The following is a 24,839-nucleotide window of genomic DNA, read 5'->3' as shown; positions in this document are numbered from 1 at the left end:
CTTAATAAGAACACTATCTGAGGTCCTCAAATGGTCAATTTCAGTGTAATACAACCTGTGTATAAATACCACCTGGTTAATAAGAACACCATCGGAGGTCCCCAAATGGTCAATTTCAGTATCATACAACCTGTGTATAAAAACCACCTGCTTAATAAGAACACTATCTGAGGTCCCCAAATGGTCAATTTCAGTATCATACTACCTGTGTATAAAGACCACCTGCTTAATAAGAACACTATCTGAGGTCCCCAAATGGTCAATTTCAGTATCATACAACCTGTGTATAAAGACCACCTGCTTAATAAGAACACTATCTGAGGTCCTCAAATGGTCAATTTCAGTATCATACAATCTGTGTATAAAGACCACCTGCTTAATAAGAACACTATCTGAGGTCCCCAAATGGTCAATTTCAGTATCATACAACCTGTGTATAAGGCCACCTGGCTATAACGACCATTTTCCTTTTGTCTCTTGGGTGGTCTTTATAGAAAGGTTTGTCTGTAATTGATTTTATTCGGCCATGGAGGCCTATGTCCAGATCTTCAAGTTAAGAAAAATTTAAAAGGATGTTAGAATATTGATCAAAGTTTGATACTGGTTGAACAATTAAAAAGAACACACCATAAAAAGATAAAATATGTGGCAAAATCTCAAAACACATAGTTTCAGTAATTACTTGTTTTATCTGACCCTGTGTATTTATCTTTTTTCAGAAATTGTTGACCACTGTAACAAATATGCGGCTAGTAAAGAGGCGGACACAGGAGAACAAATGGAAACCAGTTAGTTAGGGAATCAAATTAGTTATTATTGGCATCAAGTATTCCAGTAAATATGAGATATGAAAAAATGAATCCTCTACATGAAAATGTTTTGTAAACAATAGGGATTTGGATGGTGTTGATCACCCTAAATATACAACAACTGGAAACTTATTGTAACTGAATTAGTGGAGCCATGGAAACATTATCTGGTGTATCAGCGATATCCTAGAACTGCCGTACAAATTGTTAGATTGATGTTCAGTCGGAACTTTGTTTATCAAATCTACAGCAGCTTTTGACAATGAAGTTTTTGTGTATTTAACAAAGTAAAACTGACTCATGTTTAGGTATTATATGTAATGTGTATGTCAGTTATGTCCCCACTTAATAAAAATAATATTGTATTTTTGTTTTGGGTCTTCAAGATGTGTTAGGTCTACAACATAAAGTATAACTGTATAACCTACATTTAATGTGCACTGTCATACGATTAGTGTGGCCTTTTTGGTCCAAAGTCAAATGAGCAATAGTTTTATTGGTGAATCAATCATGTATGGTAAAAATTAAAGTTCAGAAGGAAAACAAACCTAGATAGTAAATGGCTTGGAATCATAGCTATACACTTATTATCCTGAAGGATATGGTAGAGCATGACATTTGTTTTTTGTTCACACTGAGTGACCTTGTGAGAACATATCACCATATTAATATGTTACAAATCAGTGATTTTAATGTCTTCAGGAAAATCAAATGTTGTATACAATACTGATAGTGCTTTTTGTATTACACAAGTGCCAAAGGGATCTCAGCAGCTCAATACTGATAGTGCTTTTTGTATTACACAAGTGCCAAAGGGATCTCAGCAGCTCAGTAGAGATTTTTATTTCACTACCAATATGGTATTGTTTTTAACACAGAGGAACAATTAATTGTAAGTACTGGTATTTTTCTACCATGTTTTTATATTGCATTCTAGTCGGCAGAATGTCCAGGTTAATAGTCTAGTGTGTTGTGTTTTTTTGAAGATTGTAAAAATCAAAGATACTGGCTGTGGATTCACATTGTAATCCACATTTAAATGATTTTTCTTTGATGTCTATTTTCATTATTTATGTATTGTAGATGAATTGTGTCTAATAATGTGAGTGACTTCTAAACCTCAGTAAAACTGATTCAGCTGTTTTAATGAACATAACCAGTTTTAGTTAGAACAACCAGTAAATTGTATTATTCTGAAAAGAAACACTTGAGTACCAAGCAATTTTTTTATTTTTCTTAACAAATTAAAAATATTTTTAGATAAATTTAGAAGAAGTGGCTTACTTTAGGAATGAGAATTTCATGAGGATGTAATCAAAATTAAGGATGTTTTTGATTGATATATAAATGAAAGTATTGCTTGGAGGGACATTTTTGATAAGTCATGAGATAATGATTATTATTCCTGTGTATAACGGCATTAGTATATTATAAATTATAAAAATTACATTCATAGAGTGAAGAGTCTCACGTTTTGGAAGGTACAGTATTTATGTACACGTACTTTACATGACACTGTACTCATTTGTAATATACTTACAATGTCACAGTGCTTTAGTAGTAAAGGAGTTTACCCTTCTCTTCTAGATTGCAAGTTTGAGACTCATATGGAGAAATTTCTTGGATACTATGCGTAGGTTGATGATTTTTCTTTTTTTAGTTTTCCCTACCACCACATCTAGAAAATACCAAAATGACAGTAAAGATCCAAGGGAACTAACTCTTATTCAAAATGAAGCTTTATGATTCTATATATAATGTTTTCAGATTCTATGATCATTTTTATATTGATTAAACATGTTGGAAAGATAGATAGCAAAAATATCTATAGTATGTGTATTTTAGATTCCACATTGTGCCTTAAAGCTAAAAAAACCCACAACGCATGTTCACTTGTTAAGTTTTGCTTTGAATCTATATTGGAAAAAGGAAACAGAGGACTGTAGTTACTACAACAAATAGAGAAATTTTATGATATTTATGAAAAATGAAACATGGACCTATATTGTGTTCGAAAGTAATTTTTTTCAAGGGAGATAAGCTGATCTGAAACACTTTACTTGACAGAAAATCTACGACTTAAAACTCCATGTATAGATGTTTGTTTGACTCTAGAAATGGTTTGACAGTATGCTTTGTATGCTTTCTAATGCACTATTGATGTGAATCTGAGAACATCGTTAATAAAGTATGTGATTACAGTTTAGTTTATTTTTTTTTTTTTTCAGGTCATCTGACCCAAAGGGTCAGGATGACCTATTATCATCATGCACCGTCCATCGTCGTGCGCCGTTTGCCGTGTGCTGTGCGCCGTGCGCCGTGCGTAAACTTTTTCATTTAAACCTCTTCTTCTCAAATAACAAAAGGTTCAGAGTACTCATATTAGGCCTGCGACATACTGGGATGAAGGGCTACCTTGACCTTCATTCAAGGTCACAGGGGTAAAATAGACTAAAATCTTAAAATGACATCTCGTGAATAACTAAAAGGCCTAAGAGACCTGATATTGGGCATGTGACATGCTTGGGTGAAGGGCTACCAAGTTTGTTAAAAAAATGACCTTGACCTTCATTCAAGGTCACAGGGGTCAAAATGACTAAAATCTGTAAACAACTTCTTGTGGATAACCAAGAGACCTGATATTTGGCCTGTGACATGCTGGGATGAAGGGCTATAAAGTTTGTTAAAATGAATGACCTTGACCTTCATGCTTGTTTTTTAGGCAACCATCCATCATCAAATGCCGGCTGGCAGCTATCTTGGATTTTGTTAGTTACCGCTATTTCTCATAAATTACGAAAGGGATCTCTCTCAAATTCCATATGTAGGCACCCCTTGGGCCCTAGTTGTGCATAATTCCTTTTGGGACTGCTCGGTCAACAAGATGGCCAAACAACCGCCATCTTGGATATCATCGTTGAAATTTGTTGCCGCTATCTCTCAGAAAATACTGAAGTGATCTGTCTCAAATTTTATATGTAGTATGTTTGAAAAAGTTTGAAAAGCAGGGAAAAGATCCCTTTTTTCAATGTCAGATATTGATCATTCTTTGGTGTGCACCAAGATCCCTCTGGGATCTCTTGCTTATTTAGCCATTGTCAGATGGTGAACTTTTCAAATCTCCTTTTCTCCGTGGTCTGTCGTCATATATATATTCCCCTTGGGCCCTAGTTGTACAATATTAACATTCTTTATTTGCTTTGAATTTCTTATTATGTATGAAACTGTCGCTGGCATTGGTGTAAGTGTAGAACACATCTTGAAAAGGAAAGCTTTTTTGAACATATATCAACTTGTAGTACAATTGGCCAATGAATAACTTCAATTTCGATCTATATGGTCCTAAATTGAAGTTTCTACATGGAGAGCAATACTGGCTAAGTGATTTTGATGATTTTGATGTACAGCATTAAATGCTTTTCATCTGGTTCTTGTGTCTTTGAAGATGACCAACATTCTGAGACACAGCCTTTACCTCTGGGTTGTCAATGTGTCTTTGAAGATGACCAACATTCGGAGACACAGCCTTTACCTCTGGGTTGTCAATGTGTCTTTGAAGATGACCAACATTCGGAGACACAGCCTTTACCTCTGGGTTGTCAATGTGTCTTTGAAGATGACTGTTATACATGATAACCTCTGCTATAAGTATATAAAGTGTTAGTAATGTTACAGTGGTGAATGGGACAATGTCCATTGTTTCATATTCCTATCCACCAATCACACTAATACTACAGACTCCAATACAGGCAAATGGAGAAAGCCTCAAAACAAGAAAAGAAATTTAGGAGGATGAGATGCCATCAAAATGTTAATGTTGAAGTATTCTTGTATTTTGTTACCCAAATAAAACCTTTCATTTCAGTGTGGTGTTGACACCGTGTTACTTATTGTGTGTGGACTAAGTTGATATAAAGGTCCCCTGAAAACTGTATGTTTAATATTAATGGTGTTGGAGTGATTTACAGGAATCCGTCCATTTTGAAGTTAATCTATACTCAATAAAGTGTCAATAAAAACTCACTGAATTCTATGTGAAAGGAATACAGATGAGAGTAGTCCTACATACACACCCTGGCCCTGTAGAGTATGTTCTATATTTAGCCGTATTAAGTTCTGTGGGTACTTTGCACATGTATTTATGTTTGTATTGTATCGCTGTGTAAATGGTCTGACGGACCCTACAGCCGACTGCATACACTACACAGTGGACAGTGTTGACAGTCCGGGATAATGTAAGTAATTTTTATAAGACGTAGCTACTTATTACATGTTTTATATGCAGGGTTGTAATTTAAATAGAACTTTTAGTATGGAGCTTAGACAGACAGGACATGTGCACACAGGCGTGCTTGATTTGTCATGTAATGTAGTTATGTCATAGTCGTGATTTCTGCCTCTTCAGTGTCAAATGGCCATTAATATCCATCATGTGTGAAATAGGAATCCACTTACAAGTTATAGTACTTTTTAATATATACAGGCAATGATCTGATATTATTAAATGTTACATAAGCCTTTTAGGGTCATAAGCTCTATCAATGGACATTACAAACAAAATACATATGTAGTATTACCTTTAACAAATTTTCTTCCTCCCAGGTTGTCCGCTAAGATGACTGGATTCCTGGTTTTAGTGATGACATCACTTCTGACAGCACATGCCACTGACCAATTCTCACCAATAGTGGTCACTCCGTCCGGACCAATTAAGGGTGTAGTCGTCCCAGCCCTGGGTCAGGATGTCCTACAGTTCCGGAACATTCCGTATGCCAAACCCCCTGTAGGTGAGCTCAGGTTCCGAAAACCAGTACCAGTAGAGCCGTGGACAGAGACTTTGGACGGGAGAAAGTTTGGTCCTTCCTGTATGCAGTATAAAGATCTACTAGAGGACGTGTGGGATGGACTGGAGAACAAAGAACTGTCTGAGGACTGTCTACAGCTGAACGTGTATGTGCCGCGGGCCGTGTCAACATCCGACAAAAAAGCTGTGATGGTAGCGATCCATGGCGGATCTTATTTGATTGGACAAGCCGCCGCCGATGATCCTTCCTTTCTAGCTCTCAAAGACGTGATTGTAGTCAGCATAAACTATCGTCTGGGTATCTTTGGATTCCTTAGCACCGGAGATGACGTAATCAAGGGGAATTTCGCTATCTGGGACATGATAGAATCCCTAAAATGGGTCAACCGGAACATCGCCGCTTTCGGTGGTGATCCGGACAGAGTGACCGTATTCGGAGAGTCCGCTGGAGGTTTTGCAACTTCTACACTCGCCGTTATTCCTAGCAACAAAGGTCTCTTCCACCGCATTATTGCTCAAAGTGGATCAGTGACCAGCGTCATGGCGTTTTCTAGAGACCCATTGAGAGTGACAAAAGCGATGGCACAACAACTTGGGTGTATCCCTGACCTCGAAGCTGCCATTGATAATACTGTGTTGACAGAATGTTTCCAAAAGAAATCACCCGAAGAACTTCTAGAGGTTTCCATGGACCCGACAATGAATGTAGAGTATTTAGGATATTTCGCTTTACGATCTATACTCTGGCCAGTTGTGGACGGCGAGTTGTTTGTTGAGGAGTCAGTGGTCAGCCTTAGAGATCCTAACTCGGCCGTGTCAGCCTTCTACAGGTCCCTGGATGTGATAGCAGGATCCACCAGTAATGAGGGGTCGCTAACCATGTACATGTTCCATGAGCACCAGGAGAAGATGAACTTTGACCTACAGCAGGGCATCCCGACGTCTGTGCTGTGTGAGGTCCTTGGACCAGCAGTAGCGAGGGATATGTATGGGGATGAGTCGTTGTCTGATGACATCTGTAGAGAATACACCTCGAACGATCAACTACAACAAAGTAAGAACATCAACTATCTGTACGAGGATTCGTGCTTTGTGGCTCCAGCGTTACAGCTTGTGGAATTCCATTCCCAGGGTAGGACATCGTCTAACACCTACCACTACGTGTACAGCCAGGAACTTAGTTTTACCTACATGTTCCCACTACCGGCTTGGATGGAGGGATTGGGAGCTGGACATGCAATGGAACTGCCTTATCTTTTTGGCCCAGCTAGTCAAACGGATGAGTCTTTAGCTACAGAAGAGGGCAGAGCATTCACAGATGTGTTAGTATCGTACTGGACTAACTTCGCAAAAACGGGGTAAGTGTTGACCTTTTAACTCTGATGGAAGTCAAGTAACAGTAAATTGTGTAAAATGATATAGTATTGGGTGTAGTAAATGTACTATGTGAAAATGTTATATCATTTGATAGATAATAATTAATTAGTATAAGAAGTAAACGTATGAATCATGTTTTAAATCAATGAACTGATCACAATGACTCGCCTTCAGAAGCTTTCATAACTAACATTAGGGATCAATACTGATTACGAAATGTTTGAATTTCATCTTAAATGTTATTTGTAAATTTGTTTCTCAGTAACCCTAATGGTGGAAACCTGGTGCCGTGGAAACAATTCAACACCGAGTCCAGAGATTACCTGGAGCTCAAGTTCCAGCCAGTGCAGGGCCAGAACCTATACGAGAGGAGGATGAACTTCTTGTTACGTGACCTTCCAAATAGGCAGCAACGCAATACGAAAACTGAACTTTGATTCGAGCCAAGAAAGTAAAAAATCTTTACTTTGATATCAACCAACAGTACGGAAATTGAGCTTTAAAAAAATACTGTAGGAAAGCTTAACTTTTATGTCAACCACGATAATAAAATTATGTGAAACTTCAGCTTTAATATCATCCAAGACTATATAGAAAAGCTTACAAGGGTTGTGATTTAATCCTTACCAAGAAAGTCAATCTATCCAAGTACATAGCAAAATTATAATCCAAATTAAAAGCTTATAAAACATAAAGGAAGATAGTCTTTTGGTATTAGAAAATAAGTAAAACAAAAACCATTCATCCCGGAAGACCAGAGTAATTCGTTTAATCGGATGGTGACCACTGAAACACTTTATCGCTAATAAAGGAAATGGAGCATTTCCCAATGGTACTTCAGAAGAGTCTTTTCAAGGATTTGTGCCGTCAATTTTTTTAGCTCACCTGGCCCCAAGGGCCGGTGAGCTTATGTCATGGCGCGGCGTCCGTCGTCCGTCCGTCTGTCCGTCAACATTTCCTTTTAGTTCTGCATGGATTGTGACCAAATTTGGCCACAAACATCCTTGGGGAAAGGGGAATTGAGTTTGTATAAATTTTGGGTCTGACCCCGCAACCCCTCCCCCCCCCGGGGGGGGAGGGGGCAGGAGGGGCAGGGCCCAATAGTGGAATTTGAGGTAAATATAGAGTTCTGCATCGATTGTGACCATATTTGTATAAAATTTGGATCTGACCCCATGGGGCAGGAGGGGTGGGGCCCAATAGAGGAATTAGAGGTAAATATTCAAATTCCTTCAGAAAAGAAACAATGAGCCTGTATCCAGAACATTACTTAGCGTTATAAACCAGGTGAGCGATACAGGCCCTCTGGGCCTCTTGTTTTGATAATAGATGTCTACGTCAGGATATTGCTTTAGATGAATGAAAAATCAAGTCCAACCCAACAAATCTCCTAGCATTTAGCCCAATCGGTTGGTTTTGGTCGTGATTATATATAGTCGCATAAACTTAGTATGGGGGATTTTAACTATAAGAATATTAACTGGGCAAACTGCACAACAGAACACCAAAACAAGGCGGAAGCGAAATTCATGGAAACCATAAGAGATACGTTCCTTCTACAACATATGCAAGTCCCAACGAGGATAAGATTTAGTCAAGAACCCAGCCTGTTGGACCTGATACTTTCAAACGAGGAAAATATGGTAACCAGCGAATTGTTGGAAACTGGAACTCTTTACCTGAGAGTGTAATACAGTCACCTAATCTGAAAACTTTTGAAAAACGTTTGGACAAAGGACTTAAGTATAGTTTGGGCCATTTTTTGCCCCCAAATCTGTGAAATTGTCAAAACTGTTATTGAGTATCTAAATTGGTGGATTTGACATATTTAGTACATCCCTAATTTAATTGCAACTACAGTTTTCTCATTTAGCAGTTTTAGTTGTCATGGTAACCACTCGAAATATGCATAAAGTGTGAAAATGTGGAAATTTTGATAATTTTTGGAATTTTTTGCTACATTTTTGGCGAGGTAATCACCTCGCCTTTGTGATCGTGGTTGCAAAATTATCTTTCGGTCAGTTTCCTCAATATGATTGGCTAAGAACTTGCTCGCAGATACTAGCGCTCCTAACGGCAGTGTATTCAACAACTTTGATTTTACCGGGAATTTTAAATAGCAAATTTTGAATATGAAAGTTACTGAAATAAGCGTATCTGTAATGTTGAAATAGGAATAGTAGATTACTGCTTTCATATCCTTACATATACATTATCCAAATGATCTTAGGTTGGAAAATTTTCTCTTGAATTGTTTACTATGTATCTAGACTTTTCGTCCCGAAAATGTTGTTTACAATGAATGAAGACGTTTCGTCCCGAAAATGCTTCGCTTCGCCCCACGCGAATCATATTAGTTAGGGAGCAAATAAGTTTCATGACGAAATAGAGATTTGTTTATCACGGCTGCGTTATGCCACATGTACGTGTAAATCCACAATGGAAGAAAGACAACTCTAACAAAATATAGGATAAACTTTGTCTACTGATCAAATAGCGCGTGACAGACGACGAACATTTTCTAAATGTACAATGTGGCGTAATCTTCCAACTTACGGCAGTTAATAAGGTATGAATATTTACTACATCCATAATTATCGATAATTTTATAAGCACATGTATACATTATCAGATTTTATATTATATGTACATATTAAAGCACGTTTAGAGGTTGCCACTAAACCATACTTTAAAAAAACATTTTAGCCTCTTTCATCACATGTAGGCCTTCAGGAGCTTGACGTTCTGATAATATATATAGCGTATTCAGTAAACTACGTAATTAACAAAGTAAATTTTTGGTCCGAATGACAAAAATCATACATAAAATATTCGTATAACTCGAAGTAAGATTTTTTTGGACTACTACATTTGTAGATCGATGAAAATACTGATTTCTTTTTCATAACTCTACCATAGAACGGCACTGAAAAAGCTGTTTCAATCTACTACAAACATGGAGAAAACTGTTAAATGTTTAGAAATTATCCTGAGTTGTATTTTATCAACAATCGTCAGAGATTAGCAATTAAAACTTACATAAACATATACCCGACTCTCACTTGCGTTGTACATGTGTGATCACTCGAGCGGGACTATTCTCTACCACCTGGCACAGTCTTACAAACGCATTCACACAAAAGCCTACACAATCACTGTTTTTAGTGCGATTACATCTTTGAGTATGAACAATATTATGGCTGTATCTCCATTTGCCCACTTTTTATAATCTGATAATTAGCAGAATGTTGTGACAAAGATTATAGTCTATTTCAGAGAAGTTAACCTGGGTTTACCTGTGTTTTACCTGTGAATTTCACCTGTGATACGTACTGTACTTATTCAATAAGGGTATCATTTATGTATAACTTGATGTACATGTATGGAAATAATATTACATGGAAAAATCTTTTGGTTTGATACTCTTTGTGATGTCAGTTATGTTATTGATTTTTCATATTAATAATATACATATAATTATAATATATAATGTATAAGTAAATAATTAACACATCAAACGTAAAATCAATATTTGGTCCTAACTTCAAAACTTCAAAATTTCTTTTTCTCTTTTTGACAAACATATATACCTGTACATATAAACACATAAATAATAACTATAATTGCTAATTGTAGTTCAATCAAAATATACCTTCTTGGATATCGAGCTACATGTATTGAGGTACATATACGTATAAACTTTAGTGGCATTTATAACATAATCCACATTCAATATATTTACAAAAATAGTTTATGGTAATAATTATGTAATCATGCAGTTTATGTTTACGCCTCTTTTCATTGGAAATCACCTTTGTGACAATTCTACTGAAATATTTATACTGCAATACATCGTGATTTTTAGGAATCCCATTGAGTCAATTTGCCGACAAAAATCTTATTCTTACCTTCATAATTTGACATGTTCGAACTATCGGAAATATGATCTATTATAAAAAATCAGGGTTCGAACTATCACTAGCTAAACAATTATCTCAATAACATTCACATTCTCTCAAACCATTTGCAATCAGCAGAAGTCTATATTCTGTAGAAATGCTTAGATTTTTATGATGTGATAGGAGGGATGCGCACTATACATTATATATACATGACAAATCATGCAAATTCTTGTCACTGTAGAATTGGAATTTCGAGACATCTAGATCTGTACAATTTGATATATAGGGTATACAACTGTATATGATATAATTAATATATTAGATACAAGTACAAACGTACATGTATATGCATTTGTATATATATCTTCATGTACATGTATATTGTTACATGTATCATCCTATAGATCCTTTATATCCTCGATCTGTAGCTATATAGCTACATTGTACACAAGTGCACATGCCACTGTCTTTAACTAATTCTTGAAATTGCAACAGTTTGTAAAAAAAAATCTGACATTTAATTCTCCTAAAACTTGGATGAAATTTTGTTCTTTAATACACCATTCCAATGGTGAAATTTATAAAGATGGAACATAAAATATCATTTATATTTGTCTGTCAAAACGCACAAAATATTATATAGTACTGTATTGTATACAGATATATCGATATCTCTCTATCTATTTCCCCACTTTTGATAAACTAGAGGTAGCTCAGGTAAACGAACACAGGTAAGCACAGGTAAAAATTATTATGGAACTGACTATAATTGGTTTTCCATTGTTCTCCTATACCAACACTTTTCTTTGTTCTCTAAAAAGTGGGCAAATGGAGAACACACCAATATTAGTTCTATGAATTTTTTACTCGGCAAAATAGACTTTACGCCTTTCATATTCAGCATCCGCCAGTTTTTTAATAATTTATCACCGTGCCCATGCACACATCAGCGTATACTTATACTTCTTTGTGCACATTATCAGATACATTATATGACAACTGCTATATTACAATCTATTTATGAAGGACAAAACTCTAAAGAACAGGAGTATTAAAGAACAACAGGACATAAATTTCAATAAAATTAACTCTAAACTGGTATTGCTATTTATAAAAAAATATCTTTAATTGTATGATATTAGCCTTTTCAGTAATTACTCTGTTAATACATTTATTGTTTCCTTATGTTATACAGAATGTCTACATGCAAGTATCATTTCAATTGGAACCAGTCCAGGAGAAAAAATGTGTGAACAAAATGAAAGAAATAATTTTCAACTGTGGTAGCTTAATACTGTAATAGTTTTTGATCTGAAAATAATTACTATCATCATATTCAAATTCCATATATATAATACATTTAATGTTGTAAACATTTTTGATCCAAATAATTACCATTACTATTATAACACAATGTGACATTAGTTGTTAATATTTTTAGAAAACATATTTAGAGTATCGTTGATAATACACTAATCATCATCTTCGGCACAATTTATTCAAAATAAATTAAATATTAATTTGCATAACACAGGTTGTCTTATGTTTTCCCTCCTTGACTATCAATCTTCTATGATCACTCTGAAAGTGGTGATTTTACCCTTTTTCAATTACATCCAATGCTATAAGACATACTAAATTTATTTTAACGCTGTAAGGCAATTCTACAAGATCAGCTTACATTGTTTATTTACCTTGAACATATACATGCACAGTATGGTACCTTATTTATATCTCCTTTCCTATTTTCAATCTTCCTTGGTGACTTGGAATCTTATCTGGCGGAAAAAGAATGTTAATTGTCTGACAACTATTGACAAATTACTTATAGATAATATTGAAAAGTATCCTAAACTATTATCATTATATGCCGATAACACTGTTCTACAACAAATGTTAAACGGATTTGAACAATATTGCATTACATAGAAATTATAATCTAATGTCAGAAAGACAAAAGTTGTAGTATTCTCGAAATGTAAATTGGCCCAACAACACCAGTTCACGTTATGGGATATAGAATTATTTTGATAAGAAGGGTATACATATCTAGGTATATTTTTTAACATCAATGGTAGCGTTTTTAAAGAAAAGGAAAAAACTGCTGAACAAACAATTAAATCTGTGTTTGCTATTTTTAAGAAACAAAGGAATGTATCTCTTCTTGTTGATTTTAATCTGAAAATATTTTAGTCACTTGTAGTGCCAGTTTTATTATACTCATCAGAAGTATGGGGATTTGAAAATATAAATATTGTAGAAAAATTCATTTGTAATTTCCTCAAGTTAAGAAAATGTGTAAAACAATTCATGGTCTATGGCGAGCTAACAAGATACCCAATTGATATTGAAATTAAATGTAGAATGATTACTTTTTGGCATAACTACATAACATCAAATAAATTATCAAGTAATATTTATAAATTAATGTATACTTTACATGAAAATGGACCAGACGTTTTTTTTAAAATAGCTGTAAGATATTTCGTCCAGAGCTAGTTTAAATCATGTTTGGATATCAATCAACTTGCTGTTTTACAAAAGAATAATTACAAAAACTTGTTAAAAGTAGACCAATTGACCAATTTATTCAGAAATGGTATGACTGTATTGATAAGTCTTCTAGAGGATTGACATATTCTGTATTTAAGACATTTTGGCATAGAAAAATATGCCTCTTGTCTGTCTCTGCTGCAAAACAATACATGTTAACTGTTACTGTGGTCCCAGGAACTTGATGAGAATAGCAATTCAGAATGGATATTTTAATTGACATCAAATTAACAAGGAAAAGGTTAAAGATGCTATAAAATCATTTGGCATATCTAACATCATAGGAAATATTAGATTGGGCTCCCAAGAGTTTAGTATGTGTTTCTTATCTAACACCTTGGTGTCCAAGGAATCCTCAAAAGTCCGAACTGGAAGGAACACTAGCAAAATTTATTTCTTATTGTCCAAAAAACAGTGTTGACTTTAGAAATATATTCCTCCAATCATCGAGACCGAGCCATTTAGTACTTTCAGTACTTTGATTGTTTTTAGAAACCATAGAGCACACCCTTGAACAAACTTTATTGACACCACATTTAGAGTACAAATTAAAATATTTGAAACATCAATTCCATACTTTTAGTTATTTACATTCGAGCCAGAGTTATTGTAAGATTAACTTCACTCAAAAGTAGTCATAAAAATAATATTTCATAGGTTTCTCATTTTTTGCACTGCTGGTACTGCTGCTAATTTCCACACTCGAACGCAATATTACATCTGGTACCCTATCTCGCAACGGAGATCTATCACACACATGCACATCAATGGTCGTTGGTATACACCGCCATCCTGTCCCTTTAGCTAATATGTACGCTGACCGAGAATTCCGACAACTTTCCCGCGTTTCCACTGTTGGCCTTCGGAATGCTGATTATACACAGATTGGTCAATTTCAAGTTAGGACAAGTTTATGTTTTTTTTTGTAATAAGACTTCTTCACAAACCGTTTACGTTTTTCGCGTTTTGCCTTTGTGTAACTGGTGTCATTCTGCGTTTTGTGAATATATGGCAAGAATGTTCGTGTAGGCCTCCGAAATAGCATTTCTGCTGGGCTTAGTCCTGTGTTCTGTCTTGGAGTGTTTCTCTGCCCCAATATAGCCACATAGGGATCTCCTCCCTCTTTCTTGGTTTTGATAAATAGAGTTTTCATATTTTTACTGCAGATTCTGCCTTACCTAAAATAATGGTTTATTCCCCAGTCTGTCACATATGATTTGAACTCCTGACTTGTGAACTGCGGACCTCCATCGGATACTATCGTTTGTAGTATTCTATCGCGAGCAACATGTTTCTTGAGTAAAGATATCACTTGAGAACTAGTGGTTTTTGTAAGATTTACTTCAATGAAGCTAGAATAGTAGTCTACGGTGATTAGATATTGCTTCCCTGAAATTTCAAACAAATCCAGACCAACTTTATGGAAATCAAAATCACCCTGCTGCGGAACCTCTTAATTGCTGAAGAGGTTCCGCAGCAGGTTTATCTTTCATTACTTGACAGATTTCACAGGCATCAGCTATTGTCTGTCTTGTGCCATACTTGGCCAATATACTGTGCCTCGAGCACGACGCAGCTTACTATCTTATCCAAGATGTGCACTATGTTACCTTTGTTTGATGTGCGATCGTAGTGCTGATGGAATAATGACAGACTCGCCTTTGACCACTAGTCCATCTTCTACACTTAAGGTGTCGCGAATGTCGTAGTACGGCAATTTACAGTGTGTGTGATACTTTGCACTTGTCGTTTGGCCATCCCTTGAGTACAAAACTGATGAAAGTGTGTATATTTTCATCCTGAGTTTCTCGTCGGATTTCTTCTAGTCTGACGTCTGGAATATTATCAAATGTTTTGATTGACAAAATGTGTGGACCTGCTCAGATGAGCCTTACTGAGCGTGTCGGCTCGAAATAGATGCCCTCCCTTGAAAAACAGAATGTGACGTCATATCCGTACATACGAACCATAATGTCCAGTATTCTTTTTGGTGCCAGGTTGAAGGGTTTCTGTAGGATTAAAGCAAGGGGTTTGTGGTCGTTTTCAATTGTAACACTGCGGCCATACGTGTATTGTTCAAATCGTTCTAGACCAAATAATACGGCGAGCGCCTCCTTTTCTATTTGCGCCCATCTTCGTTCACATTGCGTTAGTTCACGAGAGGCGTAATCGATTGGTTTTCCTTCCTGCATTAAACATGCACCGGTACCAGTTCCTGAGGTATCACAACAAGTTTCTTTGCATCAAAGTATTGCAAGACAGACGAGTGAGTTAACATGTGTTTCAGTGAAGAAAACGCCTCCTCACACTCAGCTGACAATTCCAATGGAGTATTCTTACAGGTAAGTAGACGGATAAGCTCAATCCTGTCCGAGAGATCAGGCAGGAAACGGGACATACCATTCTAAATAGGCGTTTGACACCTGATACATCACTTGGTGCAGGCATTTCAAGTATTGCTTTGACTTTTGAGTCGTCAACTTTCACTCCATCCTTTGTGATACGATGGCCATGGAATCTTACTTCCGATAGCCCTACTTCTTGCTTGTCTTAATTCAGAATAATGTTCTTTTCAGAGCAACGATTCATCACAGCTGATAATTTCGCATCATTATCTTTCTTGGCCTCTTCATCAGATTCACCACGTCCAGTGATGATTATGTCGTCAATGACACAGAAAGTTCCCTCAAGATCGCCCAGAGCTTCATCCAGTTTGTGTTGGAATATATCGCTTGAGACTTTGAGGCCAAACGGGAGTCTGTTCCAACGGTATCATCCAAAAGGTGTCATCATAGTTGTGAGATAACTTGAATCTTCATCAAGTCGAACATGCCAGAATATCTCTTTGATATCCAGCTTACTAAATACTCTTTTGGCTAGTTTTGGCAAAACATCCTCCAGAGTGGGAAGTTTGTAGTGCTGTCTCCTTAGAGCGGCATTGAGAGGTTGAGGGTCTATGCATATTCTTAGTTTGTCATTAGCTTTATGAACTATGGCCATCTGACTAACCCATTTGGTTGGTTCAGACACAGGTATCAGTACTCCTCTATCTACTAAATTGTCAAGTTCTTGTTTGACTTTATCCTGTAGTGCTATGGGAATATTAAGACAGGGTAATACCTTTGGAGGTACAGTCTCATCCACATGTAGGGTTGCCTCCCCTAGATCACTTAGTGTCGTGGTCTCAAATTTGATACAAAACGATCCTCGTGTATGGTTACGAAACCAAGCTGCTTGATAGTAGGTAATCCCAGCAAGTTGGTATATCCGTTCTTGATAACAACAAAGGTTATGTTGGAGACCTCTCTGTTCTTAGTGGGTTGTAAACTCTCCTTGTGTTTTCAGGTTTGCGTTGTTCCATGTATTTAGCCTAACCTTAGTTGGGGTCACTTGATCTTTGCGGACATATCTCTAGCAGGTAGTATCTATGTCTGCTCCACTATCGACTTGAAACGAAACGTCAGTGTCATTCACGATGAGTGTAGCCTTGATACGGTTCGAGTTGTTCTTGTTTACTGGCATGAACCAAATTATCATCATAATCAGATTTATCACTGTCTCTCAGCTCTGATACAACATTTATTTTCTTACACTGTGACTTAAAGTGATTGTTACCATGGCAATGATCACATTTCTTTCCCCATGCTGGACATTTTTCCAATTGTTTCTTATGTTTGAATCCACAGAATTTGCAGTTGAATTTTAGTGTCTCTTCAGACTTCTTACTCAGACTCACAGTCTTCATATATTGTTGTTGGCTTTTCTTTCTGTTTGGACCTTTCTGGTGTCCAACTGCATTAACTTTATTAGCAGATACTGTAGAATGGTCACGAAATTCCTTCGCCTGTTGGTTGGTCTGTTCATAGGCCCTACAGATTTTAACAGCCTTGTTGAGACCTAAGTCGTTATCTCTCAGTAAAAGTTCTTGCAATTTACCAGAAACTGAAAATACGATTTTTTCACGTAACATACGGTCTTTTGTCAATGAAATTACAAGCACCCCCACGTTTTTTCAGTTCTGTCAGAAACTTATCAAAGGGCTAATTTTTGCTTTAAATCTTAACTAGGTTCGTGGCAAACTATTGAACATTAATGTGTGAAATGATACACTTTTGTCACTTTGTTTTCACATTTAATGGTAATTTAGCACTTTTAGTTTTTTTTGGTAGAAAAAAAAACTCTACGTTTTTGAAAATAAAACATGTTTTTTAAAAGAAAAAAATGGTAATTTGAGCACTTTTATTTTTTATTATAAAATACTGAAAAAATAACAAAAATTCAAATAGGGCAAAAAAGTAAGCACACGGACCCCCTTTATTTCTGTCTGATTTAGAAAGAACAACCATTTCCCTGTTGATATACAAAATATTAACAAAAGTTTTATACCAGAACTTTTTCTATAAAGGGTTAAATTTGGCAAAAAACGGCTAAAGATGGTGCATTTTGTAGCTCAGAATTAAGGGGTAGGGGTAGCATATGTTGTTATTCTGAGAAAAAATATTAGTCTTATTAATCAAAACTGGCATATTTTTAAACAAGACTACTGGAAAATAAGACTTCTTGCAAATAAATTCTACAAACATTCATACATATCAAACACCTCATTAGGAAATTATGGTTTTAATCTCTTGTGTATATGGTCAAAACGGCATAATTCCCATAAAATCCAATATTTTGTCAAGTAGGTATCTTTGAGTTACAATAGCTAAAAAGCGAGCACACGGACATACGTTTTTTCTTCCATTTTCTTTTATGGTATGAACTCCTTTTTCCAAAAATCAATATGAGAAAAAAAGTTTAATACAGAAAATGTTGACTTCTCAGAGTAGTTAATCCTTCACATCCAACTACGCATTTCTACGCAATTGGAAAAATCGCAATATCTCCCTTATTTGTTGAGCAATCGGGATATTGTTTACATGTTATAAAAACTAAAGAAAATAACCGACAACTTTTATCTAAAGTAAAAATTCATTTGGAAGCGGCTTTATTCTCTTTCTGTGAGTTGAAAAATTATGCCAACTTACTTCCGAGCATTTTTAAATTGTTGACGTCGTGTGTCAGACGGCGTAATCGCCGATATGGCAAGCTAAGTTACTTTTTATTCCGAATTTCAGAATTTCTAATTCCAATATGGGAAATTCTATTTCCCGATATCGAAAATTATATTGCCGATATCCAAAATTACTTTTAATTTCTGATATCGGAAATTCCAATTCTGGTATCGGATATTCTAATTCTGATATCGGAAATTTTATTTTTCATATCGAAAATAAGAAAACAAATTTCAATATCAGAAATTGTATTATGATATCGGGAATTCATCCGATATCGGAAATTCAAGTTACTCTACCATGCTAATCTGCGCATCAGCTACCAGGGAGCAGTTATTGCAGCAGAATAAGAGAGAATTTCTGATATCGGAAATTCAATTTCTGTTATCAGGAATTACTAAGATTTTCCGTCGGAAATAGAATTCCTGATATCTGAAATAAAATTCCTGATATCGGAAATAGAGAATTTCCCATATCAGAATAAGAATTTCTTATAGGGAAAAATTGTTTTCTAATTCCTGATATCAAAAATAGAATTTCCGATAACGGAATTAGAATCTCCGATATCGGAAAATAGCAAGAATTAATACTAATATATGTTTTTTAGTCAAAGTGACCATGTTAAAAGGCCATTTGAAATAGGCTGGAGGAAATGGAAACCTTTATTGGACCTTTAAGTATATACCTTTACCCTAGTCTTTCACTTAGTCTTTTACTACAACTAACTTACTTTTATTTTATTTTTATCTTTTGCTAGGGTTCATATAGCTGATCAGCACAAAGATTCTTCAGAACAATTTTTCATTATTGTTTTTTACTTCATATAATATATTTAAAACTATAATATAGTGTATGTGTAACGGTACCTCCCTCTTCTTTCTTCTTCCTTCTTATCTTTCTTCTTTAGTATGTCTGTCTGTATGTATGTATGTATGTGAGTGTGTGTATGTGTGTGTGAGAGAGAGAGAGAAAGAGAGCGAGAGCATGCATATATGTGCGTTATGGTTTGCTATTAATGGTTAATATATGTTTTTATGGATGTCTCATAACGTACAATTTGATGTTCTTAAGTATTGTGAATGAGTGCTTTATGCAAGTGTTTGTGTGTTAGTGTCCATTTATATATACTGTGTAAAATGTTCGAAAATAAAAAATTAAGCAAAAAAAAAAGAATTAATACTTTTAGTTCACAGTTTTTGTAGTTGATATTGTCATTTTTATGTTTGACCACTTATATTGAAAGAAATCTACTCTAACAATAATTTTCTCGTAGCTTAAACACATGTCATAAGTATCATGTGTAAACTTAATCCCAACACAAAATAAACAAAATATCTATATTCATTATACATACCAAGAAAACCGAGAAACCATTGGATAAAATACTCAAATATGTAATTCATAACATGTCGAAATAAGTTTTCTATTGCCTCTACAAAACTCTACATTCGTCTCATTTTTGTTTGAAAGAAGACAAAGATACATAGGCAACAACCATCTTACAACACACAGGATAAAATATTAAGACTGGTATGTGTAAAGGACATTTCAAGATGTGTTCTCTCAACTATGCATAGAAGATTAGCATTACACAACATGTACAGGTAATAGCATATAACGCACAAATGTACGGTGGCCCGTTTGAGCTATTAAATTGTTATTAAAATATCTAATGCTAACAGTAATGAGTATCAAAACGTTAAAAATATCTTTCAATATTCATTCGACTGGAGGCCACATAAATGTTTTAGAATCTAAACAAATATTGTATAGGTCCGCTTTCAGTAGCCATGGTAACATTCTAGTGGCAAAGTGGCAAAAATCAATAATTTGTCATCAACTTGACCCTGTTCTCTTTAAAAGTCAATACGCAAGTTGAAAGGTAAACAAAGTTATAAAATAAAACATTTTTGCTACAGCTAAAACAGGACAAATACAGCGCTAAATCAAAACATTTTAAAAAATCATCGGTTTTAAACATTTCTTGGTAACCATGGTAACAACCAAAACTAAATTGAAAATGTTACATTCAATAGAACTTTCATCTCTTATTCAATATTATACTTGATTATTAAGTTGTTATATGAGCACTAAGCTCACTTTCATAGGCTTAAGAGCTATAAATGTAAGAAATACTTTCTCAATTTCCGGTTGCTATGGTAACGTCATTAACGCAAAACATATTTTGTCATATAAAATCTGTAAAGGGTGTGATATTAAGTTTCTGAATATATATGGGTTGTTTACCATAATTGTTGGTGCAAAAGCGTGAAAAATCACTTTGAAACAAAATATTCAGTTCCATAAAAAAATTCTTGGGAGTTAAGGGATTAAAAGAATCAAATACGGTATATTGTGGTAAACTTGTGAGTTTGAAGTAAGGCGTTGCTCTAAGAAACACTCTGTAGGGCTGTGATTGGTCAAGGGTTTTCTCTTAAAAATACCTTCAGTTTTACTATGACATATTCCGCGGGTGGATATAACGACAGTAATAGTAATCCCTGGAATATCGAAGATGGCGATGGTCCGGAGTATTCCAACTTGTTGATTTTACGAATTGAGTAAATAAATGGATCATTAACAATACGAGATAAACTAATGATAAATAATGCAGTATCATCCAGATCGATGTGATTCCAAGAACTACCCGAAAAGTGTTGGTAATGAGAGAGGACAATCCGAACTCGAGGTACTGGTTCAAGTAAAATCTGTAATACAAGTTATCACACATACATGTATTTGCCGTTGTGAAAATTTCCACAAATTAACCAGATGGATGACGCTGGTATATCATCTAATGTCGTGGGTAATCTTGTATAGCATGGTGACCTTCTTTAGTCTATCGCTGTCAGATACGATGCTGCTGGTATTGTGAAACCTTTTGATAGTGTAACATGGCGCTCTCCTTTGTATCATATGCTGGCTCCAAGGCCGAACTAGGACGGAATCAGCTAGAACGTTGAGGTCACAGTCATTGGAGATCTTCAATTTCCTTGTTGGCTTTGTTACACACACTATTTGTATAATGTTTCCATGATACGTCTGCTGTGATGGTCTCGACCAGTAGGTGTGCTTTGAGATGGTACTGGACCTTAATGGTCTTCCTAATCGTAGTGACCCTCAATATTCTGTACACTTGCCTGGATGGAACGTTAACGACATACTCCGGGTACACTCCCGGTTTACCAATTCTGAAATATCTTTCTCCAGCATTTTAGGGTTTTATCTTTCTATGTTCTATAGATTTCGCAATCGTCTAAATATTTGGGAGGTCGTTGATGAGAAGTTGGATAAGTACAGGCCCGAGCCAGATCCCCTGTGAGGACCAGCTGACCGCTGAGACATCTTCTGACAGCTTTCCCTCTGCCTTGACAATTCTTCTTTATCTTGGATGTGTTGGTCCTCGAATGGATTCTAACTTTTTCACCAGCCGTTGGTATGGCACCCGACATATAAAACGTCTAAGATGACGAAGTCTGTTTGGAGTAAATTGTCGATGTTACATGCCAAGTGATCATGATGACAAAGAAGTTGGGTCTCACAGCTTCGTCTGGCCCAGAATCTTGGCCGAGATGTTGTTTGCCTCAGGACCCTAGACGAGGTGTTGTTTGCCCCAGGACCCTAGCCCGGGTCGGGTCCAGAATCCTTGTCGGAATGTTGTCTGGCCCAGAACCCTGGCCAGGACCACAGGGACTTGTAACGTAGGTTGTGATGTGAGAAAGTCGGTTGTGTATACATTTGTACTTTTATATCTTATACAGTACATACATGTATGTATACACAACAGACTTTCTCACAACCTACGTTACAAGTCCCTGTGGCTAGGACGTTGTCTGGTCCAGAATCCTGGCTGGGATGTTGACTGGCCAACTATACCTGCCAGGATGTTATCTGGTCCAGAATCATGGTTGGAATGTTGTCTGGTCTACAATACTGGCCAGGATGTTGTTTGGCCCAGAATCATGGTTGGAATGTTGTCTGGTCCACAATACTAGCCAGGATGTTGTTTGGCCCAGAATCCTGGCTGGGATGTTGACTGGCCAACTATACCTGCCAGGATGTTGTCTGGCCCAGAATCATGGTTGGAATGTTGTCTGGTCTACAATACTGGCCAGGATGTTGTTTGGCCCAGAATCATGGTTGGAATGTTGTCTGGTCCACAATACTAGCCAGGATGTTGTTTGGCCCAGAATCCTGGCTGGGATGTTGACTGGCCAACTATACCTGCCAGGATGTTGTCTGGCCCAGAATCATGGTTGGAATGTTGTCTGGCCCACAATACTGGCCAGGATGTTGTCTGGCCCAGAATCCTGGTCGGTATGTTGTCTGGTCCACAATACTGGCCAGGATGTTGTCTGGTCCAGAATCCCGGTCAGTATGTTGTCTGGTCCACAATACTGGCCAGGATATTGTCTGGTCCAGAATCCTGGTCAGTATGTTGTCTGATCCACAATACTGGCCAGGATGTTGTCTGGTCCACAATACTGGCCAGGATGTTGTCTGGTCCACAATACTGGCCGGGATGTTGTCTGGCCCAGAATCCTGGTCGGTATGTTGTCTGGTCCACAATACTGGCCAGGATGTTGTCTGGTCCAGAATCCCGGTCAGTATGTTGTCTGGTCCACAATACTGGCCAGGATGTTGTCTGGTCCAGAATCCTGGTCGGTATGTTGTCTGGTCCACAATACTGGCCAGGATGTTGTCTGGTCCAGAATCCCGGTCAGTATGTTGTCTGGTCCACAATACTGGCCAGGATGTTGTCTGGTCCACAATACTGGCCAGGATGTTGTCTGGTCCACAATACTGGCCAGGATGTTGTCTGGTCCACAATACTGGCCAGGATGTTGTCTGGTCCAGAATCCCGGTCAGTATGTTGTCTGGTCCACAATACTGGCCAGGATGTTGTCTGGTCCACAATACTGGCCAGGATGTTGTCTGGTCCAGAATCCTGGCCGGGAATAATGTCTGGCCCACAATACTGGCCAGGATGTTGTCTGGTCCAGAATCCCGGTCAGTATGTTGTCTGGTCCACAATACTGGCCAGGATGTTGTCTGGTCCACAATACTGGCCAGGATGTTGTCTGGTCCAGAATCCCGGTCAGTATGTTGTCTGGTCCACAATACTGGCCAGGATGTTGTCTGGTCCACAATACTGGCCAGGATGTTGTTTGGCCCAGAATCATGGTTGGAATGTTGTCTGGTCCACAATACTAGCCAGGATGTTGTTTGGCCCAGAATCCTGGCTGGGATGTTGACTGGCCAACTATACCTGCCAGGATGTTGTCTGGCCCAGAATCATGGTTGGAATGTTGTCTGGCCCACAATACTGGCCAGGATGTTGTCTGGCCCAGAATCCTGGTCGGTATGTTGTCTGGTCCACAATACTGGCCAGGATGTTGTCTGGTCCAGAATCCCGGTCAGTATGTTGTCTGGTCCACAATACTGGCCAGGATATTGTCTGGTCCAGAATCCTGGTCAGTATGTTGTCTGATCCACAATACTGGCCAGGATGTTGTCTGGTCCACAATACTGGCCAGGATGTTGTCTGGTCCACAATACTGGCCGGGATGTTGTCTGGCCCAGAATCCTGGTCGGTATGTTGTCTGGTCCACAATACTGGCCAGGATGTTGTCTGGTCCAGAATCCCGGTCAGTATGTTGTCTGGTCCACAATACTGGCCAGGATGTTGTCTGGTCCAGAATCCTGGTCGGTATGTTGTCTGGTCCACAATACTGGCCAGGATGTTGTCTGGTCCAGAATCCTGGTCAGTATGTTGTCTGGTCCACAATACTGGCCAGGATGTTGTCTGGTCCACAATACTGGCCAGGATGTTGTCTGGTCCACAATACTGGCCAGGATGTTGTCTGGTCCACAATACTGGCCAGGATGTTGTCTGGTCCAGAATCCCGGTCAGTATGTTGTCTGGTCCACAATACTGGCCAGGATGTTGTCTGGTCCACAATACTGGCCAGGATGTTGTCTGGTCCAGAATCCTGGCCGGGAATAATGTCTGGCCCACAATACTGGCCAGGATGTTGTCTGGTCCAGAATCCCGGTCAGTATGTTGTCTGGTCCACAATACTGGCCAGGATGTTGTCTGGTCCACAATACTGGCCAGGATGTTGTCTGGTCCAGAATCCCGGTCAGTATGTTGTCTGGTCCACAATACTGGCCAGGATGTTGTCTGGTCCACAATACTGGCCGGGAATAATGTCTGGCCCACAATACTGGCCGGGATGTCTGGCTCACTTGTATGATCATGACTTGTAACAGGTTTTGTATTAGTTCTCTAATACAGTGTTCCACAGTCTCTCCCAGCCTCATTGTGCAATGAAGTCTG

General features: G+C 37.3%; 3 protein-coding genes across 4 annotated transcripts in view; all 3 read left to right on the top strand.

The window, feature by feature from the left end:
* LOC138322624 (cytosolic Fe-S cluster assembly factor nubp1-A-like) overlaps positions 1 to 1,174 on the top strand; it is a 61,221-nt gene extending 60,047 nt beyond the window's left edge. The window contains exon 11 of the mRNA XM_069266610.1: positions 720 to 1,174. Within this exon, the coding sequence (XP_069122711.1) occupies positions 720 to 793 (74 nt within the window). The 3' untranslated portion in view covers positions 794 to 1,174. The remainder of the gene's footprint in view (positions 1 to 719) is intronic.
* The window catches only part of LOC138322617 (fatty acid synthase-like), a 381,340-nt gene that overhangs the window by 111,508 nt on the left and 244,993 nt on the right, over positions 1 to 24,839 (top strand). The gene's annotated exons all lie outside the window — the stretch shown is intronic.
* On the top strand, positions 4,902 to 7,820 carry LOC138322616 (fatty acyl-CoA hydrolase precursor, medium chain-like). 2 transcript variants are annotated; one of them, XM_069266598.1, is made up of 3 exons: positions 4,902 to 5,044; positions 5,412 to 6,935; positions 7,253 to 7,820. In XM_069266598.1, coding segments are annotated over exons 1-3 (1,701 nt in total). In that variant the 5' UTR covers positions 4,902 to 5,042; the 3' UTR covers positions 7,428 to 7,820. The 2 variants fall into 2 exon arrangements, with proteins under 2 accessions (XP_069122699.1, XP_069122698.1); XM_069266597.1 differs by having other exon boundaries at positions 5,412 to 6,971.

Source organism: Argopecten irradians, chromosome 5 (assembly GCF_041381155.1).
Source record: "Argopecten irradians isolate NY chromosome 5, Ai_NY, whole genome shotgun sequence".
Lineage (NCBI taxonomy): Eukaryota > Metazoa > Mollusca > Bivalvia > Pectinida > Pectinidae > Argopecten > Argopecten irradians.
The sequence above is the reverse complement of the archived record's forward strand: the minus strand, read 5'-3'. Positions and strand labels throughout refer to the sequence as shown.

Coding starts and splice junctions, on each gene's coding strand:
- LOC138322616 (XM_069266597.1), top strand. Junction 6,972..7,252: donor ACTAACTTCGCAAAAACGGG/GTAAGTGTTGAC, acceptor TTTGTTTCTCAG/TAACCCTAATGGTGGAAACC.